The 18313-nt window shown below is 44.3% G+C and overlaps 1 protein-coding gene across 8 annotated transcripts in view; it reads left to right on the forward strand.

The window, feature by feature from the left end:
- FAM172A (family with sequence similarity 172 member A) overlaps positions 1-18313 on the forward strand; it is a 266356-nt gene that overhangs the window by 143871 nt on the left and 104172 nt on the right. For 7 of the 8 annotated variants that reach the window (XM_054184758.1, XM_054184765.1, XM_054184761.1 and 4 more), the window contains one exon: positions 10175-10294. In XM_054184758.1, coding sequence (XP_054040733.1) covers positions 10175-10294 — 120 coding nt within the window. Of the gene's footprint in view, positions 1-10174; positions 10295-12969; positions 13474-18313 lie in introns of those variants that run through there. The other variant, XM_054184763.1, reaches the window with a different exon arrangement.

Consider the following 18313-nt stretch of genomic DNA (forward strand, 5'->3'; position numbering starts at 1 on the left):
ATTCTTGTTTTAATGATAAAATAATTAGGTTAGGTGGCTCCTACTGCGTCTGTCAATTTGGGAACAATATGAAGAAAAAGGATACCACAGATATCCAGGGGCAAGATCTCTTTTGAAGGAAGGCTTTTAACTATTTACTCTCCAGAAACCGGACACTAAAAAAAAAAATCAACACAACCTTTCATTTAAAATACCAACCCCCCGGCTTTTGCTGGGGATGATAATTAAGCCACTGAGAAACTGATTTTGTCTGAGTTTTTCTTCTTTTTGGTCTCCTTTCCTGCACTGTACCAGAAGACGGTTGGGTGGTGATGACAGGACATGCCAGACTCCAGCAGAAGTAATAACGGGAAAATCCAGTCTGGAGCAACAGCCTGACAAAGTTGTCTTACCCTGGCTGACAAGCAGATTCTTTAACCGGGGAGATGATGCTATAATAACTTTCGAGACTTAATTAATTTAGCCTGAGCTCTGGGTTTTACTTTATAAACAGCAAATCCCTTCAAGTTACAAAGCGCCTTGCGTTTCCTAATAAAAAGCTAAAGGAACAGGGAAGCCGTGGTGGACCGCACACTGCAGGTAAGGTTTGCTGCTGGCTTCGGTTGCTTTCGCACGGACCTGCAGCCAAACTCAACAGCCTCGACGTCCAGTTGAGATGCAAATCTAAGAAATTTCACCTGTAACGTGGGTCTTCTAATGAACTCTCCTGTCTTCTTGCAACATCTCCCTGTTTTTGAAGGCCTCTTGGGAAGACCAGCGTGTGCCAAGACTGAAATACAGTGGTAGGTCAACGAGGCGTTGGTGCAGCTGAGACCATTGGCACCTCTGTGGAGAGCAACCGTGGGCTCTGACGACTTCGCTCTGTGGTTCCAGGCCATTGTTTGCCTGCTGAAATATGAAAAATGAGGGCTTGGAGGCAGGTCCCGTGGCCGGGAGAGTGGAAAGAGGGTTTTGGTTTCCAGGGTCAGCCTGTTCCTCACCGAGCAGAAGTGGTTGGAGCACTTTGGAAACAGGAGGAGAGAGTGGTTTGGGGTTGTGTTTTTTTTCAATACAGAAGGAGCCCTGGGTTATTGGCCGGGAACTGTATTAGTTGAGGGCTTAGCTGGGAGAAACTCTTTTCTGGCTTGGAGTTGCTCTGTTTTTTCTCTTGTGTGCAATAAAGATGGATATGAAGGGGAAAAGCAGCTCCCTCCCTCCCACCGCGGCGGGGGCGAGGATCCAAGTTCCCTACATTCACACATATATATAGCATAGCCCCGGATTTTATTTCCTGACCGCCACCACCAGGGAAAGCCCAGCTTGTATCTGAATTGGGGAAAGTGGGACAGGATCCGCGGCCGTCTCGGATGGTAATTGCGGTGGGAGCCGGGGACACCGGCACCCCAGGGAGCAGCCAAAACGCGAATGTAAAAAACCTGGCTAGGCACTGTCAGTCCCGCATTGGCTAAATCCTGTCATTTTAAACCTAATCGCGGCAGCAACGCGTGGGTATCCCCCCTTCCTCCCAGGCCAGCCCTTCATCCCCTTTGCACTGATGCTGACGGCTCAAATGCTGTCTCAGTCTTTTTGTTTTACATCTTTTTATGTGGCTATTAGATATGCCAGATATTGCGCGTTTCATGTAATACATATTCCTGTAGCAGATCTGCCGAGATCGCCTGCTTTCCTGATAAATTGTCAGGAGTTTTGGGTGTGGGGCTGCTCTCTAACTTAATACGATGTGTATTTAACTGCAATATGTAGGACTGCTGGTCTTCCTTTCTGCCGCTGACTGTATGCACACAATATCTTTATTACTAGGGCTTCATAAGCAATATTGGGAACGCTTCCATCACTGGCCCACTTCACAAATAAAATAGGCACAAGAAATTGCACAGAATCACCTCAAATAGACCTGGGAATAAGTCTGAGATCTGTAATATGAAAAACGCAACCTTCAGTCACTTTGCCATATTGCTTTCCGAAGGCATGTGCCAAATAATAACCTTGGCTATGCTATTTATATCTGCGGCTCCAGGAATGACCAGACTTAGCTATTCTGATACCTGCTCTCTCCTTCTGTCTCCCAAGCAGCTGCTGCCAGCGTGTATGTCGTGCCCCCATCTCAGAAGCTGCCCTTAGAAAGATAATACAGTCGTTTTATTTCCCCAATTACTCCTGCGAGATAAGTGTAAAAGACCGGCATTTTTACATCGAAAGGCTCTTGGTTTAATCCCTGCCAAGTTCACAAGTTAGGAAAAATACAGTGTGACTCTTTCTGAATGCATATGAACACAATTGCTGATTAAAATAACTCACCGGTAACACATTTACATTATTCTAGTGACGAACCTTCGCAGGTTCAGCGCTCTGTGTTGCCACAGCGCTACGCCGGACACCGGTGGCCAGGGACCTGCTCTGCCACCCACAGGGCTGATCAGATCCTGACAGGTGGTGGTGTGTTAGTGCGGCAAAGCGCGCAGGTGAGACGTGCACGGCGCCCGTGGAGGAAGGGAGGAAAGACGTGTGTCCTCCATTCAGGCTTTCAAGGCGGAAGCATCCCCTGTCCATGACTTCGTCTCTTCCCCTCTGGTTTTCTCTCAAGCCGCCTCCCATCCACTCGGCTCCCGCTCCCCCTGCTCGGTCCTCGCTGTCCTTTCTGCCCAGTGCTCCCAGCAAGACCAGCTAAACCGCGTTTCAGATGCGCGTTGTCAGATCTAAGGTGTGTTGCGATTTTGCCTCCACCGTCACTTCTCCTCCTGGGTCTTCTCCCCCTGTCACGGCTGCTTTGCCACCGAGATGCTCTTGCCCTGGGGACCCTCATCCACTCTCTTCTGCAGCTCCTTGTGTCTCGCTTCCTACAGCTGGACTCAGCCCTGGTGCAGAAGGCAGTTCATCACCGTCCTTCCTGAAAATCCAGGTATTTAAGAGTTCTGCAGGAGCCAGCCCATCTCCCTGTCCGTGTATCTCCATTTACGTAGCACACAGAACAGCGCCGGACACTTCAGTAAGTCAAAAGCAGAAATACAATTCCTACTGTCTGAAACGTCCTGCCGCCTCCTGGGGTCACCTCTCTGGCTGGAGTGGGAACGTTTCAGAAATACCTGTGCAAGACTGCTCTCAAGTCTCTGATTAAAACAGTAATAAATATTTCCAGGTAGATGGGATGCTTCCTAATACACTGGAATTTCTCCGTTAAAGATCAAAACTTGCTAAATGGCCTGAGCCAGACACTTTAAAAGTCTTGTCTCCAGGTACTCTTGCTGCAGAAAAATATGAGTACAAGATCTTTGCTTCCACGTTTTTCCCGGTTTTGTTTTCTATCTTTTCCTTACTTCCCTCCTCTTCCCTGGTTGTAATACCATAACTGCTGTCTGAGGAAAAAAAATCACATGCAGGCTGGTGTTTTAGCTTCTCTTCCAGCTTTCTTGCGCTCAAACCCTCTTAGACCTTGTCCTGCACTGAGGTTTTGGAGCTGCTCTGGTGATAACAAACCGTCCTACAGTTTCATTATCTTCCATCATAATGAAATAAATAATAGTTTTTGTCTTGTGTAAGGCAAATATTTGCAAAGGGAGCGAGGGAAGGGCAGCAGGTGATGAGCGTCGTTTAGTGCTCATGAGGGTGCTGTTGGGGAGGGAAAAGAGAGGGCAGCTGCTGGAAAAGGGCCGTGCCATGACAGGAGGTGGTGGGGTGGAAGGGGCAAAAGAGGGGGATGCCACCTTTTTTACTTTAATTGGAGGGTTGTGGAAGGTCGGGAAATGTGTAAGGAGAAGTGAATTGTAAGTGCAGGCCCAGAGAAGGAGGGAGTGTGATGGTGGGAGGAGGAGAGGAGGACACCAGCACTGCGAGGGGCATTCCCAGTGGTTGGCAAACCCCAAGCACCCATCTCTGGCGCTTCTCATCTCGGTCCTTCAAAGGACTGAAGACTTTTTTTTAACTCCGGCAGAGTTCCTCCAGATTTGTTTGTTACTTAGTTATGCCAGAGCTTCGCAAATCCTGCCCATGGCAGTAGCAAGGATTAAAATATTCCCCGTTCATTTGTCTTCAGCATTTGCCACCCATGCCTTCTGGTGTCTATATACACGAACATACGTAGATAAACTTGATTTTGAAAGTCTTGCCTCCCAGTCAAAGGACGTTTCCAGTGAAATCCATGTAACTTTTACTGTGTCCATTACCAAAGATCTCTGCAAAATATGGGTCAGGTTATGATAATCAGGAATGGTATAGCGGCAGGGAAAAAACTCTGTCCCTTCACTGTTTGTCTCAGACCTCCAAACATAGGATTTTCTCTTAAAGGAGCAAGTTTTTTGTACAGAAAACGTGTCTCTTATTGTATGGAAGATACTAGTGTTAGCCAGTTGCCACTGAAAACACTGCTCTGTCCTGCGTTGTTTTAGTGACAAACAGTTACTTTTCTAAGTTATACTTTTATATTGTTACGTTATATGTTATTTTTAATTTAACGATTTTTCGGAAGAGCCGGCGGGGGGAAGGTTTGCCTGCCCCAAGGCTGACTGAGGCAATGGGACGAGCCGTAGGCAGCGGCAAAGGTCCTGCTGGTGGGGAAGGACCTAACATCCCCAGGGAAGGGTGGGAGACAGGAGCCCGGAGCCTCCTCCGCCTCCCAGCCAGCGCGCTCCTCTTCTCCCACACTTAAGGCGTGTGCCGTACTTGTTTACAGTAGCTCATCGAGCTAGAAGGAGAAGTTGTTTTGCTGTGATAAGTGGTAATTATAGAAACCACCTTCAACTAAATTGTTAAAAAGCTATTGAGTTGTATGGCATATTTCCCTATTTGTATGCATTTCACTTTTCACTTGTCGCAAAAAAAAAAAAAGTGATTCCAACGCCTTGATTTAAAAAAAAAAAAAAACAACGAAGCAAAAGGAGAGAGCTGTCACCGCAGCTTAAAACTCATTTGATTTTCTTGATTTGATTTTTTTTGAGTTTTGACGAATGAGAAGTTTAAGGTGGGGTCTGAGCTGCTCTGCCACAGCGAAGCCTGTAGTAGTTCAACGCCTCCGGATCGTGCCCCGTCTGTAACTTTCCAGCAACAGGTTACTTTAAAAAAAGAAAACAAACCAAAAAAAAAAAAAAAGTAAAATTTGGCATTGAAACAGGAAATATGTGAACCTGTCACAGTAAGCAGTCTCAAAGGGCAAGCTGCTTTGCAGGAGCTAATTAACCTTAGGAAATAATTACACAAATATGCAAATGTTGTTTAGATAATTCCATGTGTTATCAACTCAGGTAGTCCATCATAACCGCAGACCTTGCAATGTCTAGGTGTTAGAATCTGGCATAGTTGATAAGGCTTCGGTTGCTGCATCACTTCAGCTTGGTATTTAACAATTAATGACTGTGATATTACATTAGTAAATTCAACCTGTTTTTTGAATGCAACAGAACGTAACACCGTATTCACTGCGTGCGCGCTGCTTATCGGTGTATTCCTAATGGCTCCAGCCATTAAAATGTTATATACCTCTCAACTCCTAGCGCTAGTAATATTGGAAAAAATGACAGACCAAAATCCGTGGTCGCTTCCTCCACTTTTTTGCGCGATGGATGGCCTGAGAATTTACCCACAATCTTTTTGGGTTTTCAGGGACTTAAAAACTGTTGCAGAGAGAATTTTGAACCTGCCGGCTGGTTTTCTCAAAGCAAAACTCTTTTGAAATGAGAGAAGGAGCAGCGTTTTATACAAGTGAGTTTCTGCTGGCGTTGCATCAGCCCCGAAATGATGTCATCACAGGCTACCATTCTTGGGGTCAGATCCCCCCAAAACCGAGCCCAGGATGCCCAGGACGTCCCCAGCCCATGCCAGGACCTGAGCCGAGGCCGAGGGGATCGGCCACCGGCAACCTCTTCCCTGCAGCGGGCCACTGCTTCAGGCAGCCGTGGGAGAGGTTCTGGCCCTGGGATATTGAATGGCTTCATATATATGAGAAACATGAATTTATTAATCATTGTAATATTGTTTTCATAGACTGTACTATTAAACTATTTGATTAAACTCAGTATTAAAATGAAAAGCTCAGTATTAACCGTTTATGATCATTTTTTGAGCAATTACTATTTTGGTTTAGAAAGTGAGACATTTTTATACATAGTTAAGACAGAGTGTTTACAAAATACTGAAAAAAAAACCAAAGTCTTTTATCACTAGAAGAAGGAATCTGTTTTTTAAACCAGAATTTGTGAATACTCATATCTTCCAGGTGAAATAAAATTTCCTTCTCTTTTCAAACTGTTGATGATCATTTCTGATTCAAAAGGAGTATGTCCATGTGGCAAGAGCGTCTTTTTGATTATCCCTATGTCATTAATTGAATCAGAACCTAATATCTGGCTGCTTATATTCTGTATGACTTTTATGGATGCCCCTTTTATAGCAGGTTCCAGAAAAGTGTGCCTCCTCTAGCATCCAGGAAAGGGAATAAATACAACATCAGCAATCTAAAATTCCTCAGCAATACTTGTGTTAAATGATTTTACCCACCTTTATCTCTGAGGCGATCTTCAGGGGGATTTGCTGCGTGCAAGTGTGACAGGCGTTCAGTATCCGATCGTCTCCGCAGCGTTGGTCGTCACTGGTGGCAAACGAGGTACATTCGCTCTGTTTTTTGTCGGTGAAAAGAACTAAAATGCAGTAGTTACTGGGAAAAAGGCACGGACGTCTTTTCATTTATCAGTGAATTACAGGGTAAATCTTACCGATAGTATTCCATCAAAAGCGCAGGCGGGGTTTTCCACGATGGGAGCGCGGGCGGAGGTTCCGCGCCCAGAGTCCCTTCTCTGCTGCGCGGAGCTGGGGCGCAGGAGCAGGGTCAGGAGGGACATCCCGGCAGCTGCCTGGTTTGGGGTCAGTTTGCGTTGGTTGAGCGTCACACAGAGGCCCTTCCACATAACATGTTCTCGATTCTTTTTTGCTTTTATTTCTATTTTTTTTCTTTTATTTCTATTTTTTTTTCTTTTATTTCTAGTTGTTTGTTTTTTTTCTTTTACTTCTAATTACACATAGTGGGGGGGGAGGAGGAGATTTTCAGAGGGATGAAGACCCACAGCTATGACTCCCACACCTCCGAAAAAAGCAGACTCCTTATTTACACATAGAATTACTGGTTACAGATGACCAGCTCCCAGCAGCTGGAAATTTACGTTCACCTTTCCCTCTCAGTCTGTTTCACAAATGAGAACGCGTTCAGCCTCAGCTGCCTTTGGAGGTACACAGCCTGGTTTCTCCATTCCTTTCTGTACAGTCGTGTAGATAACGAGGGTGGCCCAGGGTGCCCAGAGAAGCTGTGGCTGCCCCATCCCTGGAGGGGTTCAAGGCCAGGTTGGCCGGGGCTTGGAGCAACCTGGGCTGGTGGGAGGTGTCCCTGCCCAGGGCAGGGGGTGCCACTGGGTGGGCTTTGAGGTCCCTTCAAAACCAAACCATTCTGTGATTCTATAATTATGTAAAGCATGACCAAGAGGCCCCGACTTTATCAAATAATTTAACAAGGTGGTGCATAAATGCATTGCATTTAGCAGCAATGAAAAGCAACAGCTGACTGAAAACTGTCACCTTTCATACCAAAACCACAGTATCCAGCCTCATAATTCAGCCCAGGCCAGGCAGAGGAGGTTAATCCCCCTGTCCTCCTGGACCCGCCGCGATTCAGAATCCTAAGGAGACCCTCCGTGTTCTGGAGCCGGCGATGCCCGTTCCTGCGGACAGATGTTCCTTGCGTGGGCACGGCACTCATTTATTCTCCATCCAAGTTGTCTGAAGTAGGGGCTTGTTACGGGGCAGGCGGGAACGGGACAGAAAATAAGCAGATGCTCTGAAGAAAGAGTTTTCTTCTACACACGCGCGACTCCTCCGAACGCACAGACATGTGTTGCTTACCTTGTGTAGGGTTGAGCAGAGTATGTGCGGCAGCACAGCTTATCCTCACGTTTTTCACCAGTAACAAAGGAAACTGTAGTTACAGCCTGCATCTGACTCGTTCTAGCTCATTTCTTTTTGCTTTTACAAAATCCCGTTGAGTTCGTTGTACCGGTCCGTGAAGCTGTGCGGTTAATGATTCGGTTTACTAGACCACTGGTTATGCTCTGATTGGTGGAAGGTTTTTGGGGCTGAGTTACGGAATCCTTCGGAAGCTTCTTGCTGCTGTCCTACTCTTGTGGAAACCCTAAAATTGTGTGATTTTCCCAGAAGCATGTAGAATAACAAAAACAAACCACCTGAAAATGCAATATTAATCAGAAACACCCTCTTATTTTTGTCAGAACGTTAAAGCAGGGTTATGTACCTGTACAAAAATTGTTGTTAAGAGAATTAATGGTAACATTATTATTTAAAAACAACCATCTCCTGCGTATTTAAAATTATAAATCTTTTAGATAAAATCATCGCTTAAAAACTGTTCACGGTGTTTTAATGTGTCCTTTCCATACGTGTCATAATTAGAGTACATCACTTTTCCATAGGAAACTCCAGTTCAAGTTGTCCTTCAGCTTTACCTTAATAACTGGTCTGTCAATCATATTTTCTTTATGAAATCTTTTCTGACAAGCTTCCCTCTTTCCTCACAAACGGAGGAGTCTTTACCTCCTTCACCTATCTCTACATTCAAATTTCAAAACAAGGTTGAAAGGCAATAAGCCCTTTCCCACGCTGAGGTGGTATACGATAGCTGATACGTAATTAGTTAAAACTATGTTCTGTCGTAGTCAATCAAGAGCAGAAACTGTCCATGATTGAGAAGAATACCTCAGTGCTTTTTGGCAAATTTGATAAATATGTTTTAATCGCTGCTACCTTAGAGAAAAAAATTTAAAAGCACATAATTGTTTTAAAAGCTTTGGGTCCAGATCCATAAAGATTTGTAGCCATCTCACTCCTATTTAGGAAATGGGGGATGAGAACAGAAGTAAAAGCCTAAATCCACCACGTTATTTAGTTGTCTGTCTTCCCATTGATTTTAGACACTCGTAAGAGCTTAAATTCCCAAAACTGAGTTTCAGAATGGGATTAAGACCTGAATCGCTTCAGTGTTCTTGGTAAAGTTACCGTAATTCACACAACGTGATTAGCATCTTCTGATTGCCAGTGGCTTTTGCTGGTTGGTGCTTTATTTTCCCCAGGGAACTGTGGCTTTTGTGGTCTGCGTCTGGGTCACCTAGGGGTGTGAAGTTGCTGGTGGAGGGATGCAAATTTTAGGAAACGACGTGACCTTGACTGATGGGCTGCTTCTGGCATAGGACAGCCCGGGACGCGCCGGCAGGTGTTGTGCGGGAGGTGTGGGATCCTGGTGGGGCAGGGGAGCCACAGAGCATCTCATCACCCGAGAACAGGCGGATTTGTAGTTACAACACGGACAGCCTGGGAAATAAGTGAAATATAAGGGGGTACGGGGCTTTCCGAGATCCCCTGAGGCAGAGGTGTGAAGGGACAGCCCCCACGTTTGAGGAGAGTGCACTAAAATCAGTGTAAATCACTCCAGTGCCTTCAGTGGCTCTTGTGCTGACTGGCGTTCACAAATTCTTGATTAATCCTAAGAAAATGCAGCCCCCCTCACTCGCAGAGACTCCAAAGCAATGGCTGATGTGCAAGCCGTCAATAGGTGTTTTATTTGCCCTGTGTCTCATAGTCTGCAGTTGCAAAAAGCAGCGTTTAAAAGAGTAGTTGCAAATACCGTAATTTTAATCTTTGGCAGATTTCCGTTGGCCCATCATAAGAAAAAATTGTAAAGACTGAAATCATATTCATATTGTTCCTACTTGTTTTTATTTGTTTTATCAGAGTAAGGCTTAACTACTTTAAACAAACCATCAGTGAACAAACATTTGACAAAGAGTTGTCAAAAGAATGAAAATCAGAGCAGTGGCTCATAATTTCTCTGAATGCCTCTGTTTAGCTGAATTGCCATCATCGTATTTAGGCAAAATTTTGCAGATGCATAATTTTTGTTGTATTTATTAAAATAAGCCACAATAAACAACAGTTTTACTGCCTTTAAATTGCAATCTTAAATTTCTTTTATTTAGACAAATGAATCTGTTCTCTTTTTTTGACACTAGAGTATATTCATTCGAGGTTTGTTTTAACAAAACATTTTAACATATAGGAACACATTGCTTTTAGACAGAATTGCCAGTTTTTAAAAGGTAATTGTTGCAAACATAATTTCTTTCTGCAGGATAATGGATCTCCTGAAGAACATGCAATTTATGTTTGGGACCATTTTATTTCCCAGTCAGCTGCAGAGAACGTGCTTTTTGTTGCTCACAGTTATGGTGGACTTGCCTTTGTAGAGTTGGTAAGTGTGACTTCTCCATTGCCTTCTTTCCTGAAGCCTTTCACAGATTTTCTGCATTCTTTGCGATCACCTTCTCGGAAGCAACTTTGAACCAACAGTCAGGTACAGACCTGTGAGTTCTTCGCGGCTGGAAGGTCACTGCACTTTTCTCCGGTTTTGGGTTAGAAAATAAGGTCCCAAGTGTGCAGGAACCTGAAAGACTGTGGGGAAACCAAACGGATTGGATCCTCCTTCCGTCCAGGCTTTGTACCGCAAGGCAGCACTCAGTGAGGTTCTGCCCTGGGGCAGAAAGACGGGAGGTGAAGAATGAGAACGTACAAGAACAGTTTTAAAAGAAAGTCACGTTAACAGCTGCACCCTCTTGTAGATAGATTGGGACTGAGCGTGAGAGGGAGTTTGGGGGTTTTACCCAATTTTGCAGTTTTCCCACAAAGGTCCGCAGAAGTCGCTTGGAAGAGTTTTTTGCCATTTATTAGGCTGTGGTTAAATCCTGGAGTGACGTAAGGTGGGGAGGACTCTGCTCAGTGTAAAGCTGCCCTTCCCCTGCTGCTGGGGCTGCTGAGCATCCAGTTTGTGGGTCCTTCACCCGTCTCTCTAAAGGCAAATTGTTTGACCCCATCTGGTGTACGAAGTTGCCCGTTGAACTTGCATACCACTCTTTGAGGGTAGCTGTAATCTCCTCGTTTAATCGTGAAATGCTGGTGTCATCAGGACGTGTTTTATTGAAGAAACCTAAAAAAAAGAAAATAAAAGAAGTCCTGTTTATCGTGGAAACATAAATTGCAGAACATCATTGCCATTGGTTTTATAGGCACAGGAATGAACAGACTTATACGTACATCTTTTGTCTGTAACACATTAGTTTAGTCTAACTGAAACTTAATAAAAATGGTTCCTGCCTGAACGCAAGATGAATGCCTTAGTTAGGAAAAGGCATGCAAGAGTGTTTTGGTTTTAATCTTGTGCTGCTCTAAGTAGCGAGAAGGACCCAGAGCAGGACCACTTGTATTATTTTAAGAACTTAAGATTTTTGTTAACCCTTTTCATTTGTAGAAATTAAGGCCATTTTGATTTTCCGTGTGCTTCCAGAAGAGTATTTGTAAAATATGTATGACGTGTACAGATTTGAGACTTGAGAACAGTTCAGCTGATCATTTTCCACAGGTCAATATTTTATTACCAGGTGTCAGTAAATAGTCTCAAAACTAAATTTTTAAGAGACCAAATTAGTGAAGATGAGCGATTCCTTCTATAACCATAACTTTGGGCAAGAAGCAGGTTGGGTTGCGTGTGCCCATTGCTCCTCAGATGGAGGGAAGGGCAGGGAGCATCTCTTCTGCCTTGGCTTTCCTGCGCTGTGATTTTCAGCCGCCCCCTGTTTCAGCCCAGGTTATTCGGATGTGACGCATCTGTCTGACATGAAGCCTGGGCAGAATTTCTTTAGGTTTTGTAAAACCATGTTGTTTGGGTTGCCGGACACCTACGGGCACATATGCTTAGCACAGGGCGGGAATAAAAATGGACTGGAGACCTTCCTCAGTGTTTCCCAAACAAAGTGCTTATTGGAAGGAGCTTTGGTGAGTTTTTCCATCATGTTTCAGTCAATGGCTTGAGGTGGCATGGGTAACAGATGACCAACGTGTCATTCCCATTTTGCCTGTTTCTCTTGTCACACTGGTGGATATTTCTTCACTTTTGTTCTACTTTAATATGAAGCACGCAGATGTTTCAGAACAAGACTTGACTTCTGACCTCAGGGCTTCCAGGGTCAGGGTGCTCGGGGCCTGTGAAATTATCACAAGCTGAGCTAAAGTTTTTATCCATCGCAGGAAGCAACCAGTAAGTAAGAAGTTAAAAAGGAGCTTTGTCAGAGAGACAAGATGGTCTCAGTAAGGGTCAGCTTCTGTAGTCTGCTGTCTCTGCAGGAGATGCATGCCTGAGAGGAAGAATATAATGTATAACCATTGGCACATCACATATCTGTCATGCAAAACTAGACCTGAGAAGTATATTTAATGTAGCCCAATTGTTTTTAAAAAAAATCAAAGGATATTAACACCTGGTTTTGGTAGAGGTGGTTTGATATCTTGAGCTCCGCTGAGAGCAGTTTAATTAAATAATGCACACCCTGAAGCAGATATCATTGAAATAAACCCCGAACTATTTTTTCCACAGTATTAATTTGTAAGATTTTATTTTGTGATGATCGCCTTTCTCTTCAACTTTATATCCATATGGCACTTAGTAATTGCAAAGAGCTCAAAAAACAGAAATGGAGCAGCTGATGGGCAATTACTGTCTTATGACAAATACATATTTGATCGCTTCACTTTCTTCCCTGCTTTGTGTGGGGGAGATGATGGGGGTGATAGAGCAGCTGCACCATATAGCAACCGTACCACCTCTACACTTGCTGTGCATGAATTTTGGGTCAACCGATAGAGAAAATCGTAGGTTACAGTCGTTACGGAGACCTGTTGCGCAGCTGCTCCTTCGGCATCCGTGCCTCTTGCAGGAGAGCAGTGAGGGGCACCTGGCTTTAATTTGGAGACAAGGTTTCCGCCTGGGCCCTGTGCCTTTTATTGTGCCCGCGGGGAAGTAGAAAACAAGCAGAAAAAGTCCAAAATCATTTGCGTTTTCAATAAGTATCTTTAAAATTCACTTTGCATGTTCAGTGCTGCGAGATCCCTCCAGGTCGTTCGCCACCGTCTCCATTGCAGAGATCTCCAGCTCATCACTTCGTCACAGTGCAGGGCTCTCAACGGAAACCTGGTGCTCCGGTGTTCAGCAGGGAAGACCAACAAAACCTGAAAGCAATGGCCGTTAGAGGTCCCTTCCAACCCAACACATTCTGTGATTCTATGATTCTTTGTGGAACTGGTCTAAACGGAGGAGCATTTTTCTTTACAAACCTTCAGTGGCTAAACCTGGTCTTCCTTGCAGCTTTCGTCTCACCATGAGCATCAGGCTGTGGTTTGGAAGCCCTTCGTTAAACAAACCAGTAAAACCTGGCAGCAATTTTCAGATGCGTGCCACGGCACCTGACATTTTTATTGCTCTTTGCAGCTTTTTAATCTACATTTTTGCATGTCTGTGATTGCAAGATGTTAAGAAAAACGGGGTGAGCCTCTGTAATACCACGCTTGAATGCACAGAAACTGTTACCCAGTTACTGCAACGTAGGCACACAATTTCTGTACCTTGCTGGGTCATAGATTACTCAGGGAATAATTGAAAGTGATTGAACATGTGTGGGAAGTAAAGTTCCACCAATAAATGTAATTAGTTGTATTGTTTATAGCTTGAATTACAAATGCTAATCATAAACCATATGCTAAAATGTATCTTAATATTTAGTAATTAAAACTTTGTGTAATTGTGGTTCGAAATTAAATGTGCATCTAATAATATCTACACGTAAATTACTTTTTGAATGCACAGCGCTAAAAATAGTTGTGGGGTCACTGTGTTCTGCTAATTGCTGATTCTCAAAACCTCTAGCCATGATTCATGAACACATCTCAGCTTCTTGCTTCTGTTATCCCTTACACAGTGTAGTCGGAGATTTATTTTCAGAAGCAGCTTGCTGTAGTTGACGGTAAATTGTGGAACTTTCCCAACTCCTAGCTTATAATAATTTTATGAAATTTAACAGAAAGTGAGAATTTCAAGTTGATGGAGTCAATTTTATATTTAGTTTACAGAAAATAAGTTTCTGGTACAACGCCTCCTTTGAGTTTTCCTGCCAAATTTTGTGGGTTTACAATTATTTTGCTTTAAAAAGAATGTTTTCCCTTGTCATCGCCTGCATGAAAGACTGGCACTGGAGAAAAGGTGTATTGTGCTATTGTGCCCGTGCCTACCTGCGTGCCGTGGCCGTCCCCTGCGGGGCTAATTACGGTGTCGGGGCCTGGCTGCCTGGAGAGGGGACAGAAAGCGTGGTCCTGGGCTGCCGGCTGACAGGCAAAACTAGCCGTGTCCATCACTGTAAAAACCACATGGCAACCACTCATTTCGGAATCAGGAGAAGAATTGTTAAATCTAAGCTTTCAAAATTGTCACTTCGGTGTTTGGTATCCTGAGATTTTAAAAGAAAAAAAAAAAAAAAGATTTTGTGGAAGATTTCTCCTGTTTGCCTCCTAAAGACCTTAGGCTTTGCGTTTTCAAGGGTTTCCTCAGCACCTTATGAGCCAGAAGTGTAGCTGCCTTGTTTTAATTTTAGTTAAATAATATCTTTAAGGGGAAAAAAAAAAAAAAACAACACCAAATATCATGGGAATCGTGACAAAATTGTGAGAATTGGTAGTGTATCTCCACCTTACAGCATTCATACTGCTGTAAAAATACAAAGCGCATGGGGGAATGTAACATAATTAAATTAGGAGAAGGAAAGTAGGTTCATTGTCTTTGAGCAGATGAGAAACTATTCATTATGGTCTTTGTTGGCTAAAATGTTGGATGTATATATTGACAATTTACACAAAGGTGTAGATAAAAGTGTGTGTGTGTGGTGTGTATTTTTAGGCAGCTTTGTTAAAACGAGAGCCCTTAAAACGCACTTTTCAAATTACCGTATCCACTGTAGCGTCCTAATTCCATCAAAATCATCCAATTTTGTCCATTTGAAATAATTTTAGGTCCATCATTTTGAGATACGCTCTGCAATGCGCTGCCACTTCATTTTGTTGCATTGTGGTGAGTACGGCGAGGACCTGACCCCGGCGAGAGCTGATAGGTGCCATAATAATAACGATGATAAACGGACACCTGCTGGGCTACCTGGGAGCCTCTGAGGCTGCATCAGTATTCTGGCACAGGCAAAATGCAATCCGAGAGCCTTAATGACTGGGCTGTGAACCTGTCATTAGCTTTTCATTACTTTAATTTCCTGAACTTTCAGATTCAATAGTTTGTTATATTTGGCTTTTTATTTATATATGCTTAGGTAAATATGCCTATCGACTTATTTTTTATATTGAGTTTGGCTCAAGAATTGATGAGCGTAGAGCAGGTCCTGTGGATATGCAACTCTTAATTCCCCTAGCTGACGTATTAAATCGAAATAGATCTACCGGTGCGTGGCAGAAATAACACAAGATCTGTGATGGTTGTAGGAAGCATGGGCGAGAGCTGGAAGTAGAGGGCTGAGGTCCAAAACACCTCGGCGACCAAGATCCTTGTTGTGAATAAACCAAATATCACCGTGCTTCGAGGCTTTGTGAGCATTGAACTGAAAAATAGAGGACATTCTTTAAATGTTGAATGTCAGTTGGGAAAGCAGTATGAGGTGCTGTCTTGTAGGATTGTGGGGACTTGGGTTATAACCGAAAGAGTTGTCAAGCACTGGAACAGGCTGCCCAGGGCAGTGGTGGAGTCACCATCCCTGGAGGCATTTAAAAGCCGGGCAGATGTGGTGCTGAGGGACGTGGGTTAGTGGTGGTTTGGGCGGTGTTGGGTTGATGGTTGGACTTGATGATCTTGAAGGTCCCTTCCAACCTAGGCAACTCTGTGGTTCTATATGTCCAGTCTTAGGACAAGTCATCTCACACGACTCTACCTGTTTTGGGTCTCACCTTTTTCTGGGTTGCACACTTACATTAGCAGCTCTTTGAGTCAGCTCTGACTTGGGTAGGGACACTCAGAAAAATCAGTCCAAAAGTAAAAACAGGATCTTAGCTCCATTTGGTTATTTACTGCAGCTGTACTTTGTTGTGCTTCTTGGAAGAATGCTCGTTCATCTGAAAAAGGTCAAACGAGAAATGAGGGTGGACAAGAGGAGCTAATGGAGAAACAGCAGTGGGTCGTGTAAAAAGGATTGGACAGGACTAGGGTCACTAGCCTTGGGGCAAATTTCTTTTAGTGTTTCTGTTACTGACATGGGCACACAAAGCGAGCATGCGCTAATGACATTGGATCCTGGCACGAAGTGGTGAAGGCACCGTTGGTACTCAGAGTAGAATTTCTGCAGTAACAGAAATTAAAGGAATTAGTACCGTTAAAGAATTATGGGAAATAATAGAAACTTCAGGATGCTTGAGCATTGACTGGCTAGTTGCCTGCGTTTGTGTATGAAGAGTGATCTCATCAACGGGGAACAGCAGGGAGGGAGAAGCCTTTGGACGTGCGGCTTCACTGCTGATGGCTGTAAGTGACTGACCCGATAACGCAACAAAAGAGCCCAAGGTGATCCTGTGATTTGTTTGCTCTTTCTATCCCAGAAAGGGAAATACTAATGCCGGCCAGCATGCTGGTGAGATTAATCTGAGATAATTTGAGACATTCTGGAAGATTAACTCAGTCCGGAAGAGATATGGGGAAGAGGTGTCAGAGCGATGGAGAGCCTGTTTCACTAGAAACGATGAGGGTTATGCGGACGTGCCGTGCTGTGGTGCCACATGGAGATGTCCTACCTGCCATGAGCACCAGAATCGATACAGCCGTAGAAACGGTACACGCAGCCTCCAGGCTTATCAGTCTTAATGAGAGCTGTGTAATCTGCTAATGCTCTTACATTAACTTTGGTAGCTGTTGAAGAAAAAGGAGGTTGGGCGTCTATTCTGTATTTGCTACAGAAGCAGAGTTTAAGAAGCATGGCTCGCTCAGCCTGCCGAAGGACAGCTTAGAGGGATTGGTAGCGCTCTGCAAATAGATCGGGAGAGTAAACAGCAGGGAGGGAGAGCCGTGTAAGCCAAAGAACAATGCTGGCACAGGAACAAATGGATTAAAACTGGCCATGAATAAATTTAGGGCGGAATTAGGTTTCTCGCCATTGGATGAGGAAGGCCTGTTTGGGAGCAGGAGGACTGGGGCAAAGCTGCTACCCAGCGTGACCCGCGCACGCCAAGAGCTGTGTGAGTAGTTGGCTGGGACCGTCAGTCCTTGGTATGTCCCAGGAGTCCACGTTCCTGCGAAAGCCAGCCTGCGCAGGTGCCTGTTTTCAGCCGCCAACAATTGGACCCAGTTTGGATTAATTTTTCGGGAGTCGGCACCTCTCTGACTCCCGGCTCACTCCACAGCTGGAGCGCTGGAAGCGCTGAGTTTGAACCAAAACCAAGGTCAAACACCAGTGTTTGCAAACAACTTTTTTCCCTCCTTACTTGTTTTTGGAAGCGGTGGGCTCGTTTTTGCTAATCCTTTCGCAAACGCACAAGCTTCAGCTTGCAGTAGAAAGCCACAGGGATCGCAGATCCCACGGTGAGGGGTTGCAGCCGTAAGGAAATTAAATGGTGGATTGAGCAAAAAATACTGGATTATCTTAATATGTGTCACTGCCTGCGGTATTGGGGGGAACTTCGTGATGACATTTGGCTTTCACTGATATATAGGTATAAAAAGAGTGTGTGTGTATGTGTATGTACACACACACATATCTATATCTATATGCATGTATTGCCCATTTTAACACAGAGCAGATAAACATTTTAGGCCATTCTCAGCCTACATAAATAAGCTGACAAGTGTACACTGGCATCATTATTTCACTTGCTACTGTTTGTTGTTGTTATCTATTTCCATTGCGGTAGCAATCATATAGCAGTGCCTTGTCCTGAAGAGCTTGCAGTCTGGAAGGATCATCTTAACGGGAAGAGACAGAGGAATGAAGAAAGATCACCAAGCAGCCCAGAGCACCATAGCTGCGTGTCCTTTTTAATTTTTTGGTGTTTTAGTTTAAATGCCGTGTCAGCATTCCCTCCCTCGGTTCATCCCCAGCCCCCTCAGCCTTGCTACAGGACGAGAGAAGAGGGTGGCTGCAAGGAAGGCCCAAGTGTTGGCCACCACCAGAACAGGCTCATGTTTTGAGTATTCATCCCTCCTCGTTACCTTGCTCTAGAGAACTTGCTCAGCCTCGTTACTTTTTGCTTTCTCTTAATCATTTGCTAATGTAATATCTCATGCTTCACATGGCTCAATCCATGGACGTACTTATGCCCCTTCCCCACTTCTTCCAAAAGGAGAAGGTACTGGAACAATGCAACAAGCACTAATTGCCGGCATCACCCATGATTACTTTACATCTTA

Source organism: Rissa tridactyla, chromosome Z (genome assembly GCF_028500815.1).
Source record: "Rissa tridactyla isolate bRisTri1 chromosome Z, bRisTri1.patW.cur.20221130, whole genome shotgun sequence".
Lineage (NCBI taxonomy): Eukaryota > Metazoa > Chordata > Aves > Charadriiformes > Laridae > Rissa > Rissa tridactyla.